Here is a 23,403-nt window from a genome sequence, read left to right as displayed (position 1 = left end):
TAATAGGTTAATAGTTTACAAGTAACCGAACTGTACAAATGTGCACATCTATTTTAACAAAGAAGTATAAATCTCTGAGTGGTAAATTCCTTGACAAATAAATCTGCAAGGAACTGAGCTGTTTTCACATATTAAAAACATTTGCTAAAAGATGAATACAGATTTTTATATGTATTTGTATACTTATGAATGCTTATGTGGTATTCATTAACTAAGGATTGTGGGAGCTGAGAAAAGCACAGCTTCTTGGAGTTCTGTCTGAAACCTTTTTTGTTTGGTCAAAAGTTGCTGAGATATAGTTGAGAATTATTAAATGAAAACCTGAGGCCCGTTGGATACAAATCTGAATACGTGATCATAATGATCCTTTTGGGCCTCTAAGTCTGTGAAACTGCTCTTCAGAGGAATTCCTGAGTGCTCAGAAATTTAATTACTGTTTGAGACATCTTGTATGAGCAAGAGAAGTTGTATTTCCTTCAGAATAAATAAGTACTTCAAATGGAACTTACTAGTGGCTGTGTAACTGCTCTCTAAATAGAACTCCACATGTTTTATAAAAAAAAAAAAAAAAAAAAGGAAAAAAGAAAGTTTCCTGATCAGATGAAAAAAATGGAAAAGTATTTAATAATAAACTGGATCAAGTTTGTGATAGCTCTGCAATTGTGCAAGTGATTTAGGATGTGTTTCCCTTTCAGACATTCTTATTTTTAGTAGAATTCATTCTTAAGCACAACAATATAAGCTTCTGCTGCTTAAAAGATGAAGACATACCCTTCCTCCTTTAGTGTTTGTTGGTTTGGTTTGTTTTTTTAAGTGTAATAGTATAAGTAATAGTAAGTGTATATAGTAAAAGTAATAGAATATCTTTAGTATATATATAAGTGTAGGTATATATATATAATATAAGTGTAATAGTAAAAGTAATAGAATATCTTTAGTACTAAAATATATTTGGCAATAAAATATATCATGTATCTTTTATTTACTGCATAGTTAAACTATTTTCTGTATCATTTATATTTGGTACTCAGTGTAAAAGAAAAATTTTAAAGTTTGCTTGGGATCAGATAATAATTGTTTTATTTAAATATGTACACAGTGTATGAAATGAATTTCTGGTCATTTTGCATTCCATGGAAATTAGATGCTTACTCTTCATGGAAGATCACGATATGAGCATCTTTATTGGTCATTCCAGAATAGGAAGGAGGTTGAGTATGGAATTCTTTTGGTCCCTCTGAACACTCAGCATTCCTCAAGATGCTTGATGGGAGTTACTCCTGCAAATAAGTAGTATGTACTGTAAGGGAAAGAAGAACTGAAAATTGATGCGCCATTGGCCCATCAGAGTTGAAGTGCATTAAGTGGGCAAGCATAAAAGTCCTATGATTGAGAGGGAAAGAACCATGCATCTCTGGAAGTGGAGATAGTAGCATATGTTTGAGATATTGCAAAGCAATGGCATGTTCCAAATGACAGGGTGAGGAAAGGATCATTTTGTATCAGCATTCCGGATGCATATGACTGGGACAACACTGCAGTTGTCAAGGACCAAGAAAGAATGACACATTATTATAAAGCGAGATTTGAGGTGGGGGTTGGTTTGTTCTCCCACGTGCCTGGTGACAGGACGAGGGGGAATGGGCTTAAGTTGAGCCAGGGGAGTTTTAGGTTAGATGTTAGGAAGAACTTCTTCACTGAAAGGGTTGTGAGGCATTGGAACAGGCTGCCCAGGGAAGTGGTGGAGTCACCATCCCTGGAAGTCTTCAAAAGACGTTTAGATGTAGAGCTTAGGGATATGGTTTAGTGGGGACTGTTAATGTTAGGTCAGAGGTTGGACTCAATGATCTTGAGGTCTCTTCCTAGAAATTCTGTGATTCTGTGATTCTGTGATTAGATCCTTTCCTATTCCTTAATGTTGCTGAATTCTTTTTTTTTTTTTTTTTTTTTTTTTTTTTTTTTTTAATTTCTCTTCCTGGGTTGTCTTCAGGCCATTGTGCTTGTGGAAGAAAATCTGGGATGTTCAGTGGGTATGAGTTAAGCCAAAATCAAAGATTTGTTGCCAGTTTATGAGCTTGCATGTCAGACAGGATATTGTGGCTTTTGAAAATGAAATAATCCAGAGAGAAGGGATTGCAGGAGGCATAGAAAGGGAGACCACTGTCAAACTTTGTGGACCTCCCTCTCATCCATTCCCATAAACTTTGTTGGCAGTAAAGCAAAAGGGATGAGTAGAGAGCAGCTGGGGATGAAACAGAAAGGAAGAATGGAAGGGAGTTCAGCAGGTTCAAAAGTGATGAGGTGACAGGTCAGGGAGGCTGAGAACGGAATACTGTGGTGTTTTTGGTTTTCCCTGGAGGCATTCTTCTACAGGGATGTATATTGAGAACAGTGTCCATCATTTCTTCAGAATCCGTCCAACATACAATGACATTTGAATCAAACAGTGGACCTGTTCTCATCCCTTTCTTCTGGTGACTCAGCAGACATACATGGGAAGAAAGATGAACTATCCACTCTCTAGCATCTGGGACCAATATTCTTCATAAGACTAGAAGCAGAGTTTTGAATGTAATGACATTATTCTAATGATGATTTGTCAATACTACATCATATCATTAGTCATGCTGGAATTTTTATAATCATAAATGTTTTCTCAAAATAGTTTAGATAATCTGCAGCAGTCTGACATGAAACTGTAACTTGTTCCACTGGAATCTGTACAGCTCAAAATTTTGAGTTAGTATAGGAAAGACTTATTAGTGAAGGTTCTTACTAGAATCTTATTCTTCATTTATTAGTGAAGAATAAACTAGAAAACATTAAAATACATGATGAAATTATTTTTTCTTGAAAACTTATTAATGTATTATTTAGATTTACTCAGGTAATCCTTGAAATTGTCCGTCCCCCACGTGCTGGTTAGAAAAACAGAATATGAACACTGCACAGAATACATAATGACAATGCACGCACACAATTTCTCAACATCTTTACTTTTACAGTGTTTTCTGTTGTCTTTGGTTCTTGAAAATCTGCTCACATACAGAGTTGCAAGGGTCAGAAATACTGTCTTAAAAATAAGACCTCAATGTACATGCACATACGCCTTTTTAAAGTTAATGCAGGCTGAAGTTCCTTATTCAATATGCACTGTAAGGCATCTAGGAAACTTAAAAATAAAACAAAAAAAAATTGCATTAGTTGATGAGCTTTTCTGATCAAGACTCATACACATGTATGTAAAGAGGAGGATAATTGGGATTACTGCATATATTATTAAATACTTGCTACAGTTACATTATATTTACTTAAAATTAAGTTGTCCCATTTGTCTCTGTCAATGCAACCTTGTTCTCTAATCTTTTTCCAAGACTTGTTCATAATGTATTATCATGCCATTGGTATTGTCGTTTTTTTTTGTTTTGTTATTGTGGTAATAATGGCTAGGTAATAAAGGCTAATACATTTTTATTGCCATTCTATGAGACGTTCAAATATTTATAGGATTTGTATTTCCTTTGCCTCCCTATTGCTTTGCTGCAAGACCTTTGGAGCAGACCATACAGTAACTAAAAAAAATGCTGACATAGATTGTATTCCAAATTAGATACTTCCATGCCTCTATCCTAATAATGCTTTTACTTGCAGCAGAGGATAAAGAAAGAGTGAAATTTTAGTTACACTTTAGGACAGAAAACTAAAGCTCTTCAGAGCTGTAAACAAAAAGATGTTCTGTCACCAATATTGCAGGAAACATTGTGATCCCTTTAGCTGCAGCACTGTCTTCATTCATGGCACAACCTATGTGTGTAATTTATGAAAATACATCATTCATTTTGATTAAGCACAATTATCTGTGATTTTTAAATGCGCTGTTTAGATTCTTCTTGGTTTGTTTTTCATTCATTTGTGGGTAAGTAAAGACTATCCAATGTTGTTTTCAAAAATGTGTGTGCACAGAACTTTATTATACAGCCAATAGTCTTTGAGTAATTTTATCTGTTTTGTATATACTGATTCATTAGTTACAGATGAAGTTGTTGTTATTTCATTGTAAGATTATTTTCTTTGTTTGTTACTTTATGGTGGTTTTCTTAGTAGTCCTTACTGAATTACTGTGTGTTCTTCAAAGAGGAACTGAGTGTAGAAATGGTGCTGCACATTCTTCAAGTATTTGGTGTGGCTGTACGTCCATCATGTGATAGAATCATTGTAATGTAATTATTAATGTAATGTAACTGTGTAATTCTGATTGACTACTTTTTCTGCTAATGTACCACCTATATCATTTTTCATGAATTTCAGAATGTATCAGCTGTTAAAGTTAAAATCATAGTTGAGTTTAAATCGATTTAAATTACATTTTTGAATAATTAAATATATAATGACGAGAAAATCCTTAATATTTTCCATTATAATTTCTCTTGTTAGTTTTGTTAAGGTAATTTTGAGTTTTATTAAAATCTCAGTCGTAATACTTAAAAATAATCTTATTTTTAGAAAATCTTTAGAAAATCAAGGTATTCCATTTTAAAGTGAAAATAGAGTGTTGTTAAGGGAGAGAAAAAGCTTAGTATCTTTGTATTCTGATTTATTATACAGAAGGCTGTTTTTAACAAAAAAAAAAGGGGCTTTTTTTTTTTTTTTTTCCTTTTTTCCCCTCCACTATTCTCAGTCTCTTTTGATCATTGATCTGGGTGACCCCACGCTCAGGGGTTTTTTCTTCATTTGACATGGACAGATTTTTGAAGTATAGCTCTCCTTTGGGAACCTCGGGCAGTTCCACTTGACTAACCTGTGATCTAATGAGCAGTAATGCAGGGTTACAGTGACCATTTTGTTTGCTTTGAGGGAGGATGGCTAGACAGAGAGTGGGAGAGAGGCGTTGTCTGCGGAGAAAAAAGATGCAGGGTGATCGAACAGTGTGAAAAAGACTTGTTAGCCCACATTAGTGTGCCTGATTTACTTCACAACAGGTCAGGAAAGGCCAAAGGCAGGGTTGTCATTAAATTGCAAAGTTGAAAATCCCAGTATTCTAAAGCATTCAGATTTCTGAAAGTTGTAAATTAGAAAGTTTGTGGTTCATGATGAATTTGCCAGGAAGATATACAGGAGTACCAGTTTCTTTTAAACATTATAAGGTACCTTACGTACTCATGCTGTAAATATTAAAAGAAAACCAGCTTTTTAAAGTACTTTCATGGTTGACTGTTTTACAATGAAACTGGGTGCCAAAGAAAGGCCAAACACTAACAAGGTCGTTGCACTTTCTTTATGAGCCCTGGGGACCCCTTAATTATGTGCCCGTGCTGCTTATTTTGAGATCTGTGGAGAGTATGTATGCGTGTGTTTGCATAATATATAATTTTTATTTGTATTTATTGTTTATATACGTACACAGACATATTTTAAAAAATAATAAATCTAGCACCAGTTGCCCAGGAATGTAGATTTCTAGTCTTCTGGAGCACATTAAGATTCTTTTTCTCCTGTCATTTATTGTTTCTCTTAGAGTGAACATTGAACACTAATCTTCATGCCATTGGTGACCAAGTGAATATAATTTTATCTTTAATTTATGTTTAATACTGCAGGGACCAAAAGAACCTATTGTCTTTATGTTCTGAAGAATTGTTTCTCCTAGTATGTAAATGGAGCTTTTCGACACTTGAATTGGACTTGACAGCCTGTCTTAAAGACATTAAGACAGGCTAATATCTTTCATCTTCTTTAGCTAATATTTGCAAATCTTTTGTAGCTGCTTTGCAATTTCAAAAATAAAAAGTTGGAACTATATATTTCTGAATTTATATTTTCCCTTTTGTTTCATTTCCTTATTGCTAATTGGCAATGGCTTGAATCTCTGTGATTTGAAGGGTACAGCTATCAGGCAGAATGTCCTTTCACACTGTTCTATTGACAGTCTTTAACTCATAGCAAACTCTTGTTATTTCGTTTTCTAATCTGTCTGGCTTTAGTAAAAATCAAAATTCAACCTTTTAGTTACATTATCATTGTGCATTGAAGCAGTGGATAATAAAACAAATGGGTGGTCTTAGTGGTGAGGTACTTTTTTTTCTGTCTGCTACCAGAAGTTTCGCTAATTGATTCTTACTCCTGCTGGCTGTCAAAAATCAGTTTTCCACAATTGGCATACAACTGTGTTAACTTTTAGGTTGTTCTGCAGGGACGGTTTTTGTTGTCTTGATCTTGTTGAATCTTATAACAGCTAGTAAATATACAAAATTTTATGTTTGACCAAAAATTAAGAGATTTTTTATTATTTGACTTTAGGAACTGTGCTCCCCGGGATCATTTGAATGATTTTGATGTTAAGGAGGTGTCTTGTTTAAAAGTAACAGAAAACAATAGGATGTCAGGCTAATCATGCTGAAGACTAGCTTTTTTTTTTTTTTTTTTTACTTGCATTGGATTAATACATGGTGCCAGATTATTTTAGTTTATCTTACTCCTTTTTTTTGTTGGCAGTGAACATATGGTGTACTTTCACATCCTTATAAACTGAAGTCGAATGTGGGAAACAAAATACATTTTTTTTATCTACAGTGCTGCATTTCACAGTGACTTTCTCAATGTCGGTCCTGTTTTTACCACATTGTAAAATTTGCTTAAGATGAGAATTTTGATATTGAAATAATTAATTTCCAAGCAGTGTAGTGTCTAAAGGTGCTTAGGGATTTCTGCAAACTAGACTGGAAGAATTTCATGCAGGTACATTTTCATTTTACAGATTATTTTAGCATATGTTTAGTTGCAGCAACTTGGTATAGATGCAGTCTAAGAAACTCTGCACTTGACTAGCTCTTCCTGTAGCTTTAGGTCATGTTAGTCAATGGAAACTTATTAGGGCATAAAATGATGGGAAAATGCTAAATAAATCAGAATGCTGAATCAAAATACACTAAAGCTTTAGAACTATTCTCTTTCCATCGGCTTTATCCATTGCCTAAATAACATTGTCTGTGCAGTGTGTATGCACTCTTTATTGGCTCTTCTGTTTGATTTAATTATTCAGTTACTCAGTGTGTCTGAATTAAGTCATCTCTGCCAATCTGCTTATTACAAAGTGTTTGGTCAGTGAGTAGAGACTAATGCCATCTCATTGGATTAATTTTTGAAGGTGTTTGTTTAGGAAGCAAGACATTGGAACAGTATTTCAAAATTGGCCTATAAATAAGTCAACCAAGACCCTGCCAATCACAGGCAGTGAAAGGGCAAGTGTTACTTAACCATTTGAAGAACGTGATAAATTTTCACTTGTTCTTGTTGGCTGCCTTGAAATCGTGAGTAGATTTTGCACCTTGGTTTCTGGACGTTCTGTTTAAAACCAACCAACCAAATTAAATCCAACACCACCAGCAATAAAACAAACAAACAAAAAAAAATACAAAAAATTTGCTGCTATGTAAGTTGTTTTTACATAAACTTTCTATCTATTTTATGAAAAAAATAAAGATTAAAAACTTTTGTGATGGTAATGTTGGTGGTTTGTTCAGGAGACTTCTTCAAAAATGGAGGGTTACTGCCAAAACAGGCATTCGGAAAATTATACTTCTACTTCATAATTGCCTTTTTAATAAAACATTTCTTTTAAGATAGGGATATTTAACTTTTTATATAGGTACTAAACTGCAACTTAAAAGATTTTACTGTTTATCTGTATGTTGTGGTATATAACCTGCAGCAAAACTTTATACTCTGCTTCAGGTTAAGATACCATTCCTGTAAGTTACCTGCTATAAAACCCCTAATGGTGTAACATTATGATTCAATCCACATCATGGACAGGATGCAACCAGTAATGTTTAGCAAAATAGGAGAAACAAAATATAAAATTAATTGCAGGTGCTCTTTTACTAAAGAAAATGGGTGTGTCTTTTTGCATTTCTCTTAAGTAATTTTTTGTGTCTTCAGGCTATATTTGAGAAATATACCTCTAAAAATGTTCTAAACTGGGAATGCAGTAGCTACTACCTTACATAAAAATGTCTTCCTGTGCCAATGGACTCTGACAATTCAGATTTCAGTAACTGTAAAGTGGGCTTAAAATGCTCCCCAGATGTATCAATCCTTTTGGAAATCATTCTTAATGTGCAATAGGAAAAAAATCTTGCTTAACTGAGAAAATTAATTCAATAATGCCACCCTTCCCCTGCATAAATAAGAAGGTGGGGGTGGTAATACTATGTCTGGGAAAGGGAGCAAAAATGTATGCTTGGATATCCCATTGCCTGCTGTTACAGGGGTTGTGCTTGCCAGCAGTTTCTGGCAAGCGCGTTCCTTCCAAACCCTCTCCAAAATCTGCAGGCATATAAAAAGTCTTGTGCCTGTGTTAGTCACCTTTCACTTACTTGTAGTGTAGAAGGAATGTTTATTGACTGACAAACTGCCTGTTTTGAAATTAGGAAAGTTGAATGAAGTTTTTGTTATGGTACATGTTAGTTTGTTGTTGTTTAATTGACAATGCAATTGAGTTAGGAAGATGGCTGCTAGTTTCCAAACTGGGTAAGAGCTTATAGAGTGCTGTTGTGGGCAATAAGGCCTGGGATTTGGCTGATGTTTTTATGGATGCAGAAAGCAACAGAGCATCACGTCTCTGACTAACATGCAGGAGTCTGGATGCTCCAAAAGTGATCTATGTTCAAAGGGTGGGTCAGCAAAGTGACATCTTCATTTTTGGTAGAACCTAGCTATAAAATCATTTAAAAGTCTAGTGTGTCTGACAGTGGGGCACCATGCGGGGGTGCAGACTGGAGAGCTAAGGACAGTGCCTTAAAACGGTGTTGTCTTCTACAACAATAATACCATTAAAGGTACTACTTAAGTAGTAGGAGGAGGAACTGAATGATGTTCTAGAAAGAACCATGACTGAAGGGACACCAGAAATCTAGCTTATTGAATACAACGTACTTTTGTACAACTGTCTTTCTCAGGAAAGTTCAAACTCATGTTCTTTCCACTCTGTTTTGTTCTCAAATATATAAAAATTAAATTTAAAAGATGCCTTGATTATAAGCTGGCATCCAACCGACAGGTGGGGTTACACCTGGCCACTGGCCCTTCCTGCTTTTTAGGCAGAAGGCTGTCTGGATCTTTTCATGTGTCCTGCTCCCAGTACTTGTGTCTTTAACTGAAATAGCTACCATTGTAGTATTAGAACATACCAGACTTTTGATGTATTTGCTTGTCACCTTTGAGGTAAAGAAAGAGTCTCATATTCAGTTTACAGGATTTAAACGTAGGCAGACTATCATCTACAACCTCAAAGATAATGGCCATCTAATTATTGGTGATTCCAATGAGAATCTGAATTTAAAGCAGGAATTAAGAGCTTGACAGAAGAGGAAAAAAGGCTGTTTTCTCCCAAACTGGCGTTATTACCTGTCTCACTGAGTATTTCCATTTTTCTCCTTTTCCAAGATGCCTCCAATTCAGTGCTTTTATATGTATAGACCCTGCCATACTCAATTTAAAGAAGTATGATACCAATCCTAACAATTGTGGTCATTAGGAATCCTGCACTTGTTACGTTACTGCTACTGTGTTGTGGTACTGACTTAGCTCACCAGAGAAGTTACACAAATCATTTTACCAATAAACTAGGATGGCAATTTTTTAGTTCTTGGCCTTCACAGTTATTTCAACTGCTGTATTCTGAAAAGTACAATTTTAAGTATTCCTAAAGTCTGCAAAAAGTTAAAAATTCTTCAGGATACAATGTTTTATCTGAGCATTGCGATCAAAAAGTGAAAGAAGGATGATTTACACTGCTCAGGATTATCATTCAGGGACTGACGATGTTATGAAGTGACTAAAATACGTCAATGCTAGAATGTGTCAAAGCTACCCATGGACAACATTAGTTCAGTGTGACTGAAAAATAATTTTTAATTAAGATCAGAATTACATTTTGAAGATATATAACCAGTCAGTTTGTAACCTGCTTCACAGCAATAGCAGCAAATTATTTTAAAGGGGTGGATTTGCTTTGACACTTGAGCATTGTGTATTTCCATACTTTTTTTGCCCCTTAAAAAAAACCTTTGATACCAGTTTGGGTTCTCTTATATTATGATATTGGAAATAAATACAGCACTGTCAAGTTCTGAAATGGCATTCCAGAGCTACATAATATATAGATAATATACATTAATTCTTAATTATTTGCTATAAATGTGTATGTATACAAATATATATATATGTTCTACATCCTGCATCCATTTCCATAAGTAGAGTTGAGTTTTATTATTATCTTTCTCTGGCTGTCTGATCCAGAAACAGCTGAATCTTTCTCAAATTTATGTGGCTTTGAGATTCAGGGTGATTTAAAATTGCCTTTATGTGATTGTTCTTCCCTGGTAACTCAGCGAGGAGATATGAGCATTCTTAAAAAAAGTAATTTAAACCCTAAAAACTTCTTGCACTGGGATGTCAGCGTAATATACTACTTTGTTTTCTTAATATTTATCATATTTTATGTTAATTCACCTATGGTGTTAAGTAATGCAGAAGTAGTATTTTGCTATAAGGTATATTTTATAGTATATTTAGTATATTGCTATAAGATATGTTTTTAGGTATGTTAAAAGTCCATTCTGAAGTGGTTATTTTGTTAGTATACCCACTGAAGACCATAATTTTTTCTATCCTGCAGAATTAAAATTATTTTACTGTTTAGATTAATTGTTGCTTTAAATTTATTTTTCTTGATTGCATTCTCTTAATAGAATTTTAATTAGTCTTTTTTATGCAAAAAAGTTTCTCTTTAGAAGTATAATTCAGACTTAAGTCAGAATATAGATGTTGACATAACATTCAGAGTATGTGTTAATATTTTGAACTAAGTGCTACTAGATAAATATTCATTAAATCTGTATTAAAAGTGATATTGGCTAATTTGCATAGTGGAATTGTTTGCAAGCTTTGATACAATTCTGCATTTTTCCAGAGATGGAAAAAAAAAAAAAAAGCTTTAAATCTGATTCCCCATTCCTTTATTAGAAATTACCAATGAAGCAACAATTAAGGTCTTTCTCAATTTAGACCAATGAGGCTCTTTGGAATTCAAGTTTATGGGAGTTTTGTGAAGATTGGTACAAAGTACTATTGCTGAAAAGTGTGGCAGTCCTGTACCTATTAAAGGAATTTGCAGCTTGAGCTCCACAAAAGGCTCAGCAAGAAATCGATGTAGTTCTATAGAAATGCAGGAAAACTCTGCCAGAAATCCTGCAAAACACCACAGGATTCCACAAATTTAGCATTTTTCAGCTGACTGCATTCTGGACAACTGCTGTCCCTCTACAACAGAGACAGATCTAGGCTGGATCATCAGTCTCACAACCTCTATCAAACTGTTCTCTGTTGCATCTTGAGACTGCTTAGATGGCTGCTTTGTGCGGTGGTTGGAAATAGAGAAATATTTTATCTCCATGTTTTGTTGCTGGGATGGATGCAAACAGTTACTCATCACCATAATAATGAGAAGGGAAGAGTTATACATACCACCATCATAGTCTTCCTGTTCAGGAGCTTTGAGGTGCCAAGAATAATTTTCAAAATAGATCTTCAGTTCACATTATTTTCTCTTTTAGTTGTGGGTCAGTACCAGAAACCTTCCAACAACCCCATTCTACTTCTCCTTTAAATTCTGTGCTGCAAGCACGTTTTGGATCCTGCAAACTTTTACTGTGCTATGGTACAATATTTTGGGGCTATATCAGCTTTTTAGTATTTCATAGTACTCAGCAAACATTATTATTTACACATAGTATCTAAAGTTTTGGCTTGGAAGGACCAAGCCACATGTTTCTTGTACTCTGTCTCTGAAGCTGGCAGGCTATTGTTAGAAAAGACAAGGTTTGTTTTTGTCATGCAGTAATAATCTGCTGCTTGTCTTTGCAGACCTGAGTATTTCATCTTAAATTTTACAGGCAAACAACAAGGGAGAAGAGATGAAGAGAAGAAAAGCAAACCAGAGTCCTAGAAAATTCCTTCTCTTTTTTGTCCATGAAACTTGTTCCACAGTGAAAGGAGTGCTTACAGACAGGGTGTGCCAGCTGATGTCACCCAGCATTGAGTGGGAAAGTAGAATGCTAAAAAGCAAAAAATGAGAGTTGTACTTGCCTGTTTGCTTCCCAAAAGAATTTAAATTCAGTGCTTGCTACTTGTCAGATGCCCAGAGCCTCCTCACCTGTCTTTGGTGCTTGCAAATCTGCTCCAGTGATCAATGCTCCTCACAAATGTCTGCCTGAGACCAATTAAAATTTTACCAAAGAATACTGGAAAAAAAAAAAAAAAAAAGGTACATGTGTGTCATGTAGTTACTGAATTCTTTAAAGATAAAAACAAAGGCCATCACAGAAGCAAATTAAAGCCCCTGGGAGCTGACATGGTTATTGAAAGCTTTAACAGAGCTGCCCTACCATAGAAACCTGCTTTCTATTGTTGTTCATTTTGGTCTTTGAAAAGGAATTTATGATCAAAGTTTTGTTTGAGCGCAACACAATGGCACTGTTAAACATTCTGCTTATATTTTGGCAAAGTTAGTCCAGGATTTGGGCTTTTTAAAATTTTTTAACATGGCACTCATCCTGAATCAAGAAAAGCATTTTACTGGTTACAATGTTTACCTCTTGAAATAGCAAGCTTTACTTGGGGTGGGTGTTTAAGGATGCTTTTAATCTTAGCTCCATGAAAAAAAAAAAAAAATCACTTTTTAAATGTATTTAATTATAGTGGATCCGTGTTTCTTGTTTTATATCTGTTCCTACTATTTTGTGATAAACACTGATCTAGAGCACTTTTGTGGTTGACATCTCACAAAATTAATGAAAGAAAAACTGTGTAGTTAAAATATTTAAGATCGTAAGCTGCTTTTATACCTAAAGTTTCCAACTTGATGACCATCAAGCAAAATCATTGAAGCCTACTATCCCATATTTCAATTGCTGTCTACAGAAAGAAGTTAGGTTTTTGTCAATTAATATACCATAATATGATTCTTTTCCATCTTAAAAGCTAATTATCAGTTACTTCATTTGACGACACATACAGGCTGCTTCAATCCGAGGGGGGGAGGAGGGAGGATAGGGTTAGAAATAAGTGGTACTTACAGTTGAAGAAGAAATTACAGTTATTTAGATGTTGGAAAATATGGGTTCATTTCTTGTCTTTGCTGCGGACTTTCTGCACAAGTCCACAGCTAGCTTTGTGGAAGTCAGGTATTTCTGCTCTTCGGCTTATGTCCACGGAGAAAAATCTTGTAAATGCTCTAGGGTTGTAATGGCAATCTGGAGTTTTGAGTACTTGGAGACCTAAGAGCATCTGGGAAAAAAAAAAAAAAAAAAGTTGATCTCTGTGACAGTCAAACAAAGCTCCAAAGACTGTGATGGTGAAACAGATTACATAAATCGATAGGAGGACCTTTAAATTAATGGTGAAGAAAAATCTATGTATTCTCTGTTCCCTTAACATAGAGTTTTTCAGGTATACATTGGACTTTTAGAAGCAGCTTTAGAAATGCTGTCTTGTGGTGTGATCTTGATGTGATCAAAGCAAAATGAATAATCGGCCAATTTAAGTTTTCCATCTTTAATGTCTGTGGGAAATAGGCATATTTGCTTAGTCCTATATATGAGGTTTGTACGAAGAATACATTGAAGTTAACTAATGGATTTAAAAGAGTTTCTTTCGAGTAGGTTGAAAGAAACATATCACAATAGAGGTCCCCCTCTGCTGGTGGAGAGTTTAATGTTCGTCTTGAACATTGAAGTGTATCTGGACACCAGTGTAAAGTCAATTGACTCTAAATGTATTTATGCAATAAAAAAACACTGTTACACAGTGACAACTATAACGAATCTACTGAAAACATTTTAAAATGAAATACCATACTACTATCAAGTTTACTTATAAAGATGTCTTTTACTTTTTTTTTTACTGTATAAAGATGTTTACTTATTAAAATGTCTACTCATCTTAGCTCTGAAAGATAATTCATGTCGTATCCAATAGAAAGTGTATGCTGTATTGTCAGTTTGTATTATACCTAGCCTCTGGCACTGTTAAGCCTGTTGTTTAACCCTTTCCAGAACTGTTTAAGAATTTTGCTCTGGTAAGCAACAGATTCCACTTCTCATTTTTAAGAGATTTCTTTTAACTCAGTTTAATAAACTGCTTCAAATATGTTTGTATGCATACCTGTCAGGAGAATTTGTCTTCTTTGGAAGGAAACGTATGTACTGAATTTTGCATGTATACTAAGTATTCATAAAGAAGAGTGAAAACTGTAGGGCTACTGGAGACAATAGGAATACATTTTGCATGGAGAGAATTTTTTACAGTGATCCACTGAGAAGTGAACCAGCAGGAAAATACAAACGAACAAACAAAAAGCCATCCTAAGTAAATGTCTAGAGAAGACTACCATGAATTCCTTCAGCCTAGTGTGTTTCTCCAATGTGACTTCTGTTTTCCTGATTGCTGCAGGGAGATACTTTTTCTTGTAACAGAGATGACCCACCAGGATGGGAAATAATTCTGTCTCTTTGCTTGCTTCTTCCATCTTTTCTCTTTCATGTTTGACCAGATGGGTTAAAACTCACTCATAGCTGTGGACTTAGTGCACAGTAAGATGGTTAATTAATTCCTTGTTTTAAAATCTAGAACATTGTGGCCGGTTACTTACTTTTGTGTTTGTGTGTGTGTGAAATAAAATTAGTATGTGGTGACTACTTTTATAAAACAGATGCAAATAGAAAAGGGTTCTAAAATGTATTACAGAATTGTTTGATTTCAGTATGGCAAATATTAAAGTAACTTGGATTAAACACTTGAAATAAATACTGTAATCATTTCAAGTAGTTTCCATTTCTTATGATTACAGATGAGGATCTATTACAACTGTAAATCAAAACCTTTCTGTATTTCATGAATTCACATACAAATATAAGGGTGTGAGAATGAGTGTTCTTACTGTATGCTGCATACAAAACACGATCAACTTTTTTTGAAGTTGGGATTTTAATTTTAGGCTTAGAAGTACTTACACAGGCATGATGTTTTCCCTCTGTATATCTAGCTAGTGTGAATGAAACAGAATAAGAGAATGAGGTTTTCTTCTCCTTGGAAATATAAATCACGAGAGGAGTGTGAATGAGTTTAGTATGATCATTCAGTTAAACCTGAATGGAATTTCCTATAGGAAAGAAACAGCACCATCAGCCGAAGGGGTTTTCACCTTCTCTTAAGCAACAGGATGTTTTGGCATTCTAACAAATTCTTTTTGTAGATTTTATTAAATGATAGGCAATGCTAATGCTGTCCTTCTGCTTCACTTCCCCCTTCCACTTTCAGTATGAGTTGAATAATTTTAATATCTAAAAAAAGCAAATAGTCTTTTTGCCACAAAATTTAAATGTTATTATTATTATTTTTTAATACTTAGAGATTTACAAAGGTCTTTTTGGTCATACTCACTGTTGTTTTGAGAAAAATATCTCTGGCTTTTTAATCACTTGATTTGATTTTATAAAAGTTGGTGTTGGCTATGTCTATCCATACCTACAGGGTCTCTCTGTTTAGTTGTATTAGATTTAAATACAGAACAAGCATGACTTCTCAATTGACAGCTTTATGCTTACCTTTTAAGATGGTGTAAGTTGTGTCAGGCACTAATGTGTTGTTTTGTTTTTGGCCTAAAAAGTTAGATATGAGGTGGCATAGTTTCTCATTAAAGTATCACTAAAAATAAACAATTACGGCTAACAAATTAGGTTATAATTGCAACTTTTCTGATAATTTCATTTTGTTTAGTTTTCTTGGAATTACCATGTTGTTTTAACAACTTTTAGTTAAGTTTTGAGGCTGGTCTTGTCGGTATACTAGGTTTTAGTATAAGCTAATGAAAAATGGAGTTGACTTGAAAAATTTGGCTACTCTTATATGCATGGTGAGTTCAAAATTATCCCTGTTTATACAGCCTGTGGCAATTTAAGCAATGTGTTTTGTCACCTGCTTTGCTGTCTCATGAAGCGCTGGAACATTTATGAAGAAATAGAAAATATGACTTTGAATCCTTGACGTCTTTTAAATAAATGCACATATTGATAGTGACAGATTGCTAAACTTGGCTTTAGACACTTAGCTGTGTTTCTTGCCAAAAGTAATCCAGATGTGCATAATTTATCTGCCTGCCATATGTGCACTGACATGTCTTTCTATAATCAACTGTCTGTTGAGTATTGTTAAACAGTTAAATGTTCTTTATCAACTATCTTTTTGAATAATGCTAATAAGTTCTTTAAGGAGTTAAGGAGTAGTAAGACCATAAAAACAATTTTTATAAACTGAAGAAACCAACTTCAGATTTTTAATTGTCAGAAAGGCATGCATATTTGGGGAAAAAAAAAAAAAAAAAAAAAAAAAACATTGGTAAAAGAAGCTTATGTAAAGACCATCTTAGGTGGTGTTATACAACTAAGGAGGATGCATATTTTATGTAATCTCATTAGAATGGGACAGATCTTTGTTGTGGCAATGTAAAGGAAGTTGCTATGGAATAATAACATTAATTAATAAGGATATTTTTTGTATGAGCTGCTTGTTGAAAGGAGAAAATGAATTTAACTTGACAAGCAGTAACCAAACATGTCCTGGCATTAAGTTCAGAAAGAGTTGTAGGAGGACATTTGTGTCATTTGGAATATTTCATCACATCATCACAAGAAACAACCCCATTATACAGTGTCTATTGCACTGGGTATTTGCGCTTCAGAAAGTAATTTCTTGATTTGTATTACTGCATTACCTGGAAAAATTCCTGTTTTAAGAAGTGTTCTGTCCAAGGAGTTTGCTATCACCAAATTTTGTTTTCAAAGGAAACAGCAATCCACAGAAGTATTCCATTTGTTTCCTATATGCCTTTCCGTTCACCCCATTGACACAAAGTTATCAGAATATTAACATGGATAGTCTGGCTTTCATTGATCTGTGAGGTATATATTGATCTTTGAGGTGTCTGGTGGTCATGTAGACCAAAATGCAGTGTCTCATGGCTCTGCGTTTCCCCTGAGGAGAAGGGCGTCTGGCTCTGTCTGATGTTCCTGTGCATACAGGTAAGTATTTATCCCTACAGTTATATAGATATCTATCTGTTGTACATAGGCCTGTCTTTGTAGCGATCTGCTTTTGTTTTTGAACTCCCCCCCAGCAGTTGCATAACTTATGGCATGATTAGCAGCTCTTCATCATCCTGGGAGGTCTCAGTCATGACCTCTCCAACTGCTGATCTTTGTCATTTAGATGAGAATAGGTGTACATAAGCTATTGAGAGCACCAACTCTATGATGCTTATTCCCAACAGGTCATTCAGATTTGGGTAACTCATTTTGGTTTATACAAGGGAAGACATAGAACTCCTATATAATGTGCTGAAAGAACGTTACCATGGGAGACAGTAAAGCAGCAAACAGTCCTTACTACCATCCTATTAGAACCCATCATTGCTGGAGTGGTAGAAAGGTGCTGCATGCTCCTAGTTTCTAGACTTTGATGTTTAAAATTTAAGATTTCAGTTTGTCTCTCTGACTAACACATGATCTAAATAGTAAGCAGTGTTCAGAGATGTTATACTGCTGTAGTTACCAAAGTTAGTGGCTGTTTTGGTATGGTCTCACAGAGTACCCTCACACAAACCCTGGCAGAAAGTTGGGAGGTTTCTTAAGGAAAGAAAGTTGATTGTTGGTAAATTGTCTAGAGTTACTAGGGTCAATCATGGATCAACACTAATCCATGCTACTTGAACTTCTGTGCTTGCTGAACCATGCTGCAGTTACTATGTTAGGGTCTCTGCTCTTTCAAAACAAACTAACACCCAAAATCAAAGATCTGTGGTGGTGTGAGTTTAGCTGCTTTTGGGAACTGATCATATAAGCTGTTTCCTTAAGTGTACGATTCACCTCTCTCTTTCTCTCTCCCTCTCTTGAGGTACTTAATGTTTACTTGTCTAATTCAAAACTAGTTGCATGCAAAATATGGGGAAGCATGTTTTCTGAAGACTTTCTTCTTGATGAACATGGTTTCTTGCATGTGAGAACAACTATGGAATCTCAGTATTCCATAACTAACCAGAAATTTGCTCCACTCTCTGCCCACCTCGGGAAACCCGAACTTACTTCAACAATTATTCCTTATAATGTAAGTTTTCTTAAATAGAGTAAATACATCTTGTTGAAAACATAGAGATTTTTCAGTCTTGTGATGATCTCAGAATTTTCAGCACATTTTTTCATCATTGTTTCTTTGTGTTTTGCCTTCCCTTAGTCATTAGTAAAACAATGGGTGTAATTTTTCCCTTTACTTTAAAAACAAAACACAAAAACTACCAAATCTCATTATAATTTGTGATACTCCTTCAGGCAACACATTTTATAGATTTATTCACTCTTATTAATATATGTTCAGCATAGTATCCTACCTCTTGTTTATAATAATTTAATAAGATATGTTATTAGATTACTTCAGTTACTAGGAGAATGGCAACTTTGTAAGAATTTCAGGTGAGAAAGTATATTTTTTCATTTTACTCAGATGCTTTTGTGAATCTTAAAATATATCCTGTTGCTTGTGCTTTGTGAAATACTGTAATATTTTCCATTACTCATTTCTTAGCTGGATTTGTAAGTCTCTGAGAAGCTTTCAGCCGCCACAAGCTATTGACATAACATGGCTTTTATGAAAAACCTTTTATGCTCTGATTACTTGTATCCGGAGTTTATTAGGGCTGTCATTGTTTGCCACAGAATTATGCTTCAGAATCTTGGCTTTTAATTTTCTGTCTTAAACTGTTTTTGTCTCAGTTATGGAAGTCATAAACTCTTAAAAAGTACAAATGGAGTTTAATAAATGTTACTACACTACTACATTACATGACCTTCTGAAAATTAAGGATTGTAGCAATTTTAAACTCTGTCACTGATCATTTCATCAATATCAGTGACATCTTGGCCACTTGTAACATAGCAGTTCTGTCATTCCAGATGTTTTCTGGTAGGCAAATGAAAAGGGGGAGAGGAGAGAAGAGGTGATTCAAAATTAACCTAGATGTGTGCATGCATGCTTGCATACATCCTACAGACACTGCTGCAGTGAATATCAACTGAAATACAGTATATTTGTATACTGTCTTTTTCCTGCCCAGAAGCATTTAGTTATTTTAGTTTCTCCTGTTACATTTATGAAAAGACTAATTAACATAATAGAAAAGTATTTTGGCCAAAGAAGAGTTAGTCTGATGACTGAACTCTCTCTCATTACATTTCCATTTATCTATCTTGCTAGAGTAGACAGGACCCTGGATTAACTACAATTTGAAAGGTTAGTTGAAAAGATTAAAGGTGACTTGTAAATGGAAAATGGCAACTTTGCTCTTTTGGATTCTAAACACATCTGGTCTAGTGTTCCTCATGTTGAGTGGTAGGTTTGCCAAGACTTGTTGCAGACTTTGTGGAGTAGTAATAATAAACCTGTTCAGAGAGTTTAAAAGAACTTGGCATGCCATATGACAGGTTCTCGAGTAGTTCCGTCAGGAGCCAAGTGTACTGTAATAGACCCCGTTTAAATTGTTGGCTTACACGAAAACTGGAGATGTCTGCATTTTCTCCTTTTCTCCTCCCTCCCCCTGAAGTACAAAAGGCAGATGAATTTATTAAAATGCTTCTTTAGTGTATGTTATTGAGCTGCAAAAGAGACCAATAGATAAACGTTATTGTAAGTTTGCAGATGTGCTCTCATTTATGCCTGTAGGCAAGATAAATTTATCTACTTATGTAAGAGGAGCCTTTAATCAGATAATCTGTTATTGCAAGTAGTTTAGATCATGAGGTGAGTAGTTTTTAAACAGGCCTTTTCAGTGTGTGTTGACTTTACTGGTCCTGTTCTTCATCATGAGAAACATAAAAACACAATCAGGTATAAAGAAAATAAGCTGTATCCTTTTCTCTCTTATCTTCAATACAGTATATGTAACTACAGACATATGCAGTATTTCTATATGAATATACAGCCCATAAAATATTGCTCATTATATTATAGAGAAAAGAGCAGATCCAGATGTTTGGATAATAGCATCCTTCAAGAGAAGTGAAAAAGTGGCAGAAGGATTGAAACATGTATAACTAACATGGTATGAAAAATCTGTCTTCATATACATAGGGGTAAAAGAAATAGAGATTATAATGGAGGCCTAAGCTTGTTATGTCCAGCAAGTTTTTTCATACCCTGTAAAAATCAATGCTTTTATGAACAGTAAGTTTTCTGACTTCAGTGTATGTTTTCATGTTGCTCTTCAGGTCTGGTCTTTATACTACTCTTAGAGAACATCTACTTCATACGAGAAAAGGTATTGTTTAATATGGAAATATTGACCACCTTTGACTTTGACATCCTCTACTGCTGTACTAGAAAGGGTCTGCTTTTCTGAAAGCATCTTCATCTTATTCAAGACATGACAGGAAGTGACTGACATACAGAGATGTGTTAAGTGTTTGGGTACAAATTAACTTCGAGAAGAAATCCTGTGTTCCTGCCTCTTCCTTGCATACAGGCCAAGCATTTAATGGGTTGCAGTGCAGAGTTGTATAGTTGAGCCAAAAACGTTAGGGGCCGAATCACTTCAGTCTAATACTGATTCATCTTGCTTTTGATCTTGTCTGCTTTCCTTTCTGAGTGAGGGAGAGGTCACTAAGGAGGGGATAGCTCAGAAGTCATCAGAGAAATCCCAGACCTCATTTATCTCTGAGAATCAGTCTTGTTTTTTTTTTTTTCTTTTTTTTTTTTTTTTTCTTTTTTCCACTTTATTTGCAGTGGTTAGTGCTTACAGTAAACTTAACTATCTTTATTTTCCCAATATTTTCAAATCATGTTGCATTCAGCCAAGTGATATCACTGTAATACTTCCAAGAAAGTATTTAGTGGTGTTATTTTTGGGGCAGCTGGGGTGGGTATTGGGTTATTTGTTTGTTTTGCATATGCTTTTTTTTTTTTTTTTCTTTAAAGCCACTGGAAACTCAGCTATTGACAGGAAAAATGCCATTGTCATCCCAATAATGGTTGTTTAACATAATGGTGTCTTGAAGGAAACTGCCTACTAGCTTAGCACAGGAGGACAAGACAGCTCATAAAGGAGAGAGGATTTGAAAAGCATAGGAACTTTAGAGGATTAAGAGGATGCTTGAAGACTGATCAGCTAATCAGCTCTTCCAGATAATATAAAAGGGAAAACAAGAAGAGACCTAGCAGGAGTACTATTTTATAGCAATTCCATTTAAGGGAAAAGAACTATTCATGTGTCTCCTCTCAGGGACTTCCAGTGATCTGGTAATTAATAGTGATTTTAATTACAGTAGAAAAAAAAAACCTACTATCAGTTTCTCTTTGGTCACCTAAAAGAACTTTCTTACCAGAATTTTTGGGAAAAGAAAGACCATTTAACAGTCTGTGCCTCTGCCACCCCAAAACCTCAGAATCCTCATCACCTCAGTGAAATACAGAGTACAATGGACTCGGGGCAAATGAGCAAGATTTAGCACAAAGGCTGAACTGATGGATATGAATGATGAAAGCTCACTCATGAGTTCCAAGCTGATGAATGGAGTCCACTCCATTCAAGAACGTTTTAGAGTAAGATGAAATACTTCTTGCAGTACAAATTGCACCTGAATTTCAATAGTATTACATTCTCTTAACATTACTCAGAATGGAAATCTGCTTTTTTAAGAAAGGTTTTCAGAAACATTCCAAAGGTTCTGAAACTGAAGTAAAATACACAAGTCTTTGCCTCAGGGTGTAGAAAATGTTGGGGAGAAAAGTTGTGTGTTTTGCAGGGATCAGTCAATCACATTTGTTGCAGCTATAGAGCTGTTTTGCTTCTCTGCTCTGCGAGGTGCTGAAGAGAAGAGAAGCATCTGACTGGATGTCAGAAGGTGTCTCTGCATCAGTTCCCTTGCAAGAATGAGAATAGGATACAAAACTGGTGGATTCAGGTCCAGTGATCAAGACCCAGAACAAATGTTTCAGGAAATAGTTTAATTGCTGTGTATCTTTGACTTCATTCATAGTGCACCTGAATTGAAAAAACCTTCAAAAATAGTCTTTTTCTTCTGACTTCTGTGTAGTAGTGTGTGTGTGATGGTACCTAGACAGGAAGCAGGATTTTCTGGCTGTGTTTCTGACCCTATGGTTCTTTACACAGGTTCGTATTCTTTCTCTTTTCTCCCTCGTATCCCCACTTCATTGTTTTTTTACTCGGTATTCTTTATTTTCTGAAGGAGTAATCTGTGTTCAGTGAAGGTCAGCATCAGCACCAAAGTAGTACCACTTTTCCAAGAAGAAATTTCACTTAGTAGCCTGGTTATTTTCTTCTGACTATCTCCTTGTACAAGAACCTGCTATGGTGCTGCTCTGACTGGTTTTATGGAGATGCACTGTTGCAAAGCAGGAATTGGGCAGAGTTGTTTCTGAGGTACAGAGCACAGGCTTGTCATGTGCTAAATACAGACATTTTAGTGAATCTTACAAATTCTTCATATTTATAAAGAACTTTACAAATATCATGCAATCTTCATTATTGTAAAAAAAAAAACACAGGTGTTTGTAATTAGTATTTTCTTGCTTCAGCTGTATCATTGTGATAAGTAAGCTATGAAAGTGGACTGTGAAGAAAATGCTAATGTAAGCTACTAAACTCTCCAAAGAGTATTAAGAAACAGTCTACTTTGCCTATCCTCATGAAGTTGGTGGTCTATTTTTAGAGCTTGTTGAGGTGCTGTGTTTAATTGAAATTACACCTTTCAGAAGCCATGCATGTGCAGTTACTGTGACTCGAGCATATCTTAGGTCACGTTGCCCCTTGTAGACTTTGGCTAGATCCCTCTGAATTGCCCTTCAGATCTTTGTACTCCTTCCTAACATTAGTCTTTGGGTGCACAATTTTTCATTTCAGCACTCCTATTTCTAAGCATTACTTAGAGTAAGTATAATTTCTAAGTATTCCTTAGAAATATTTATTTAGGGGTAACTAAAATATTTGTATTTAATCTGCATCAAGATCAATGTTGCTTCACGTACTGGTTTTATATATGTGTTTATTTGTTAATGCAATATTCATATTTAACATGAATACATTCATACATAAATTCATACATTCATACATACACAAATTAATTTCCACATAAAATTATTTTACTCTAATATCATAACCAAAAATACAAAAGTTGTTCACATCTGTATGATGCTGAGTACTAGTTCTATGAACACAGTCTCGTTGAAGGACTGGTTTGTGACATCTTAAGGTTTTTCTGGTAAATTTCAGTTTATCCTATT

At 34.9% G+C, this 23,403-nt stretch overlaps 1 protein-coding gene across 9 annotated transcripts in view; it reads left to right on the top strand.

The window, feature by feature from the left end:
- The window catches only part of ARL15 (ARF like GTPase 15), a 216,288-nt gene that overhangs the window by 94,859 nt on the left and 98,026 nt on the right, over positions 1-23,403 (top strand). For 2 of the 9 annotated variants that reach the window (XM_082782862.1, XM_082782864.1), the window contains one exon: positions 11,955-13,061. The exons of the other annotated variants lie outside the window; for them this stretch is intronic. In XM_082782862.1, coding sequence (XP_082638988.1) covers positions 11,955-12,134 — 180 coding nt within the window. In that variant the 3' untranslated portion in view covers positions 12,135-13,061. Of the gene's footprint in view, positions 1-11,954; positions 13,062-23,403 lie in introns of those variants that run through there. 9 annotated transcript variants of the gene reach the window in all.

This window comes from Aythya marila (genome assembly GCF_965140915.1).
Source record: "Aythya marila genome assembly, chromosome: Z".
NCBI lineage: Eukaryota > Metazoa > Chordata > Aves > Anseriformes > Anatidae > Aythya > Aythya marila.
This window is presented reverse-complemented; position numbering and strand designations above follow the sequence as displayed.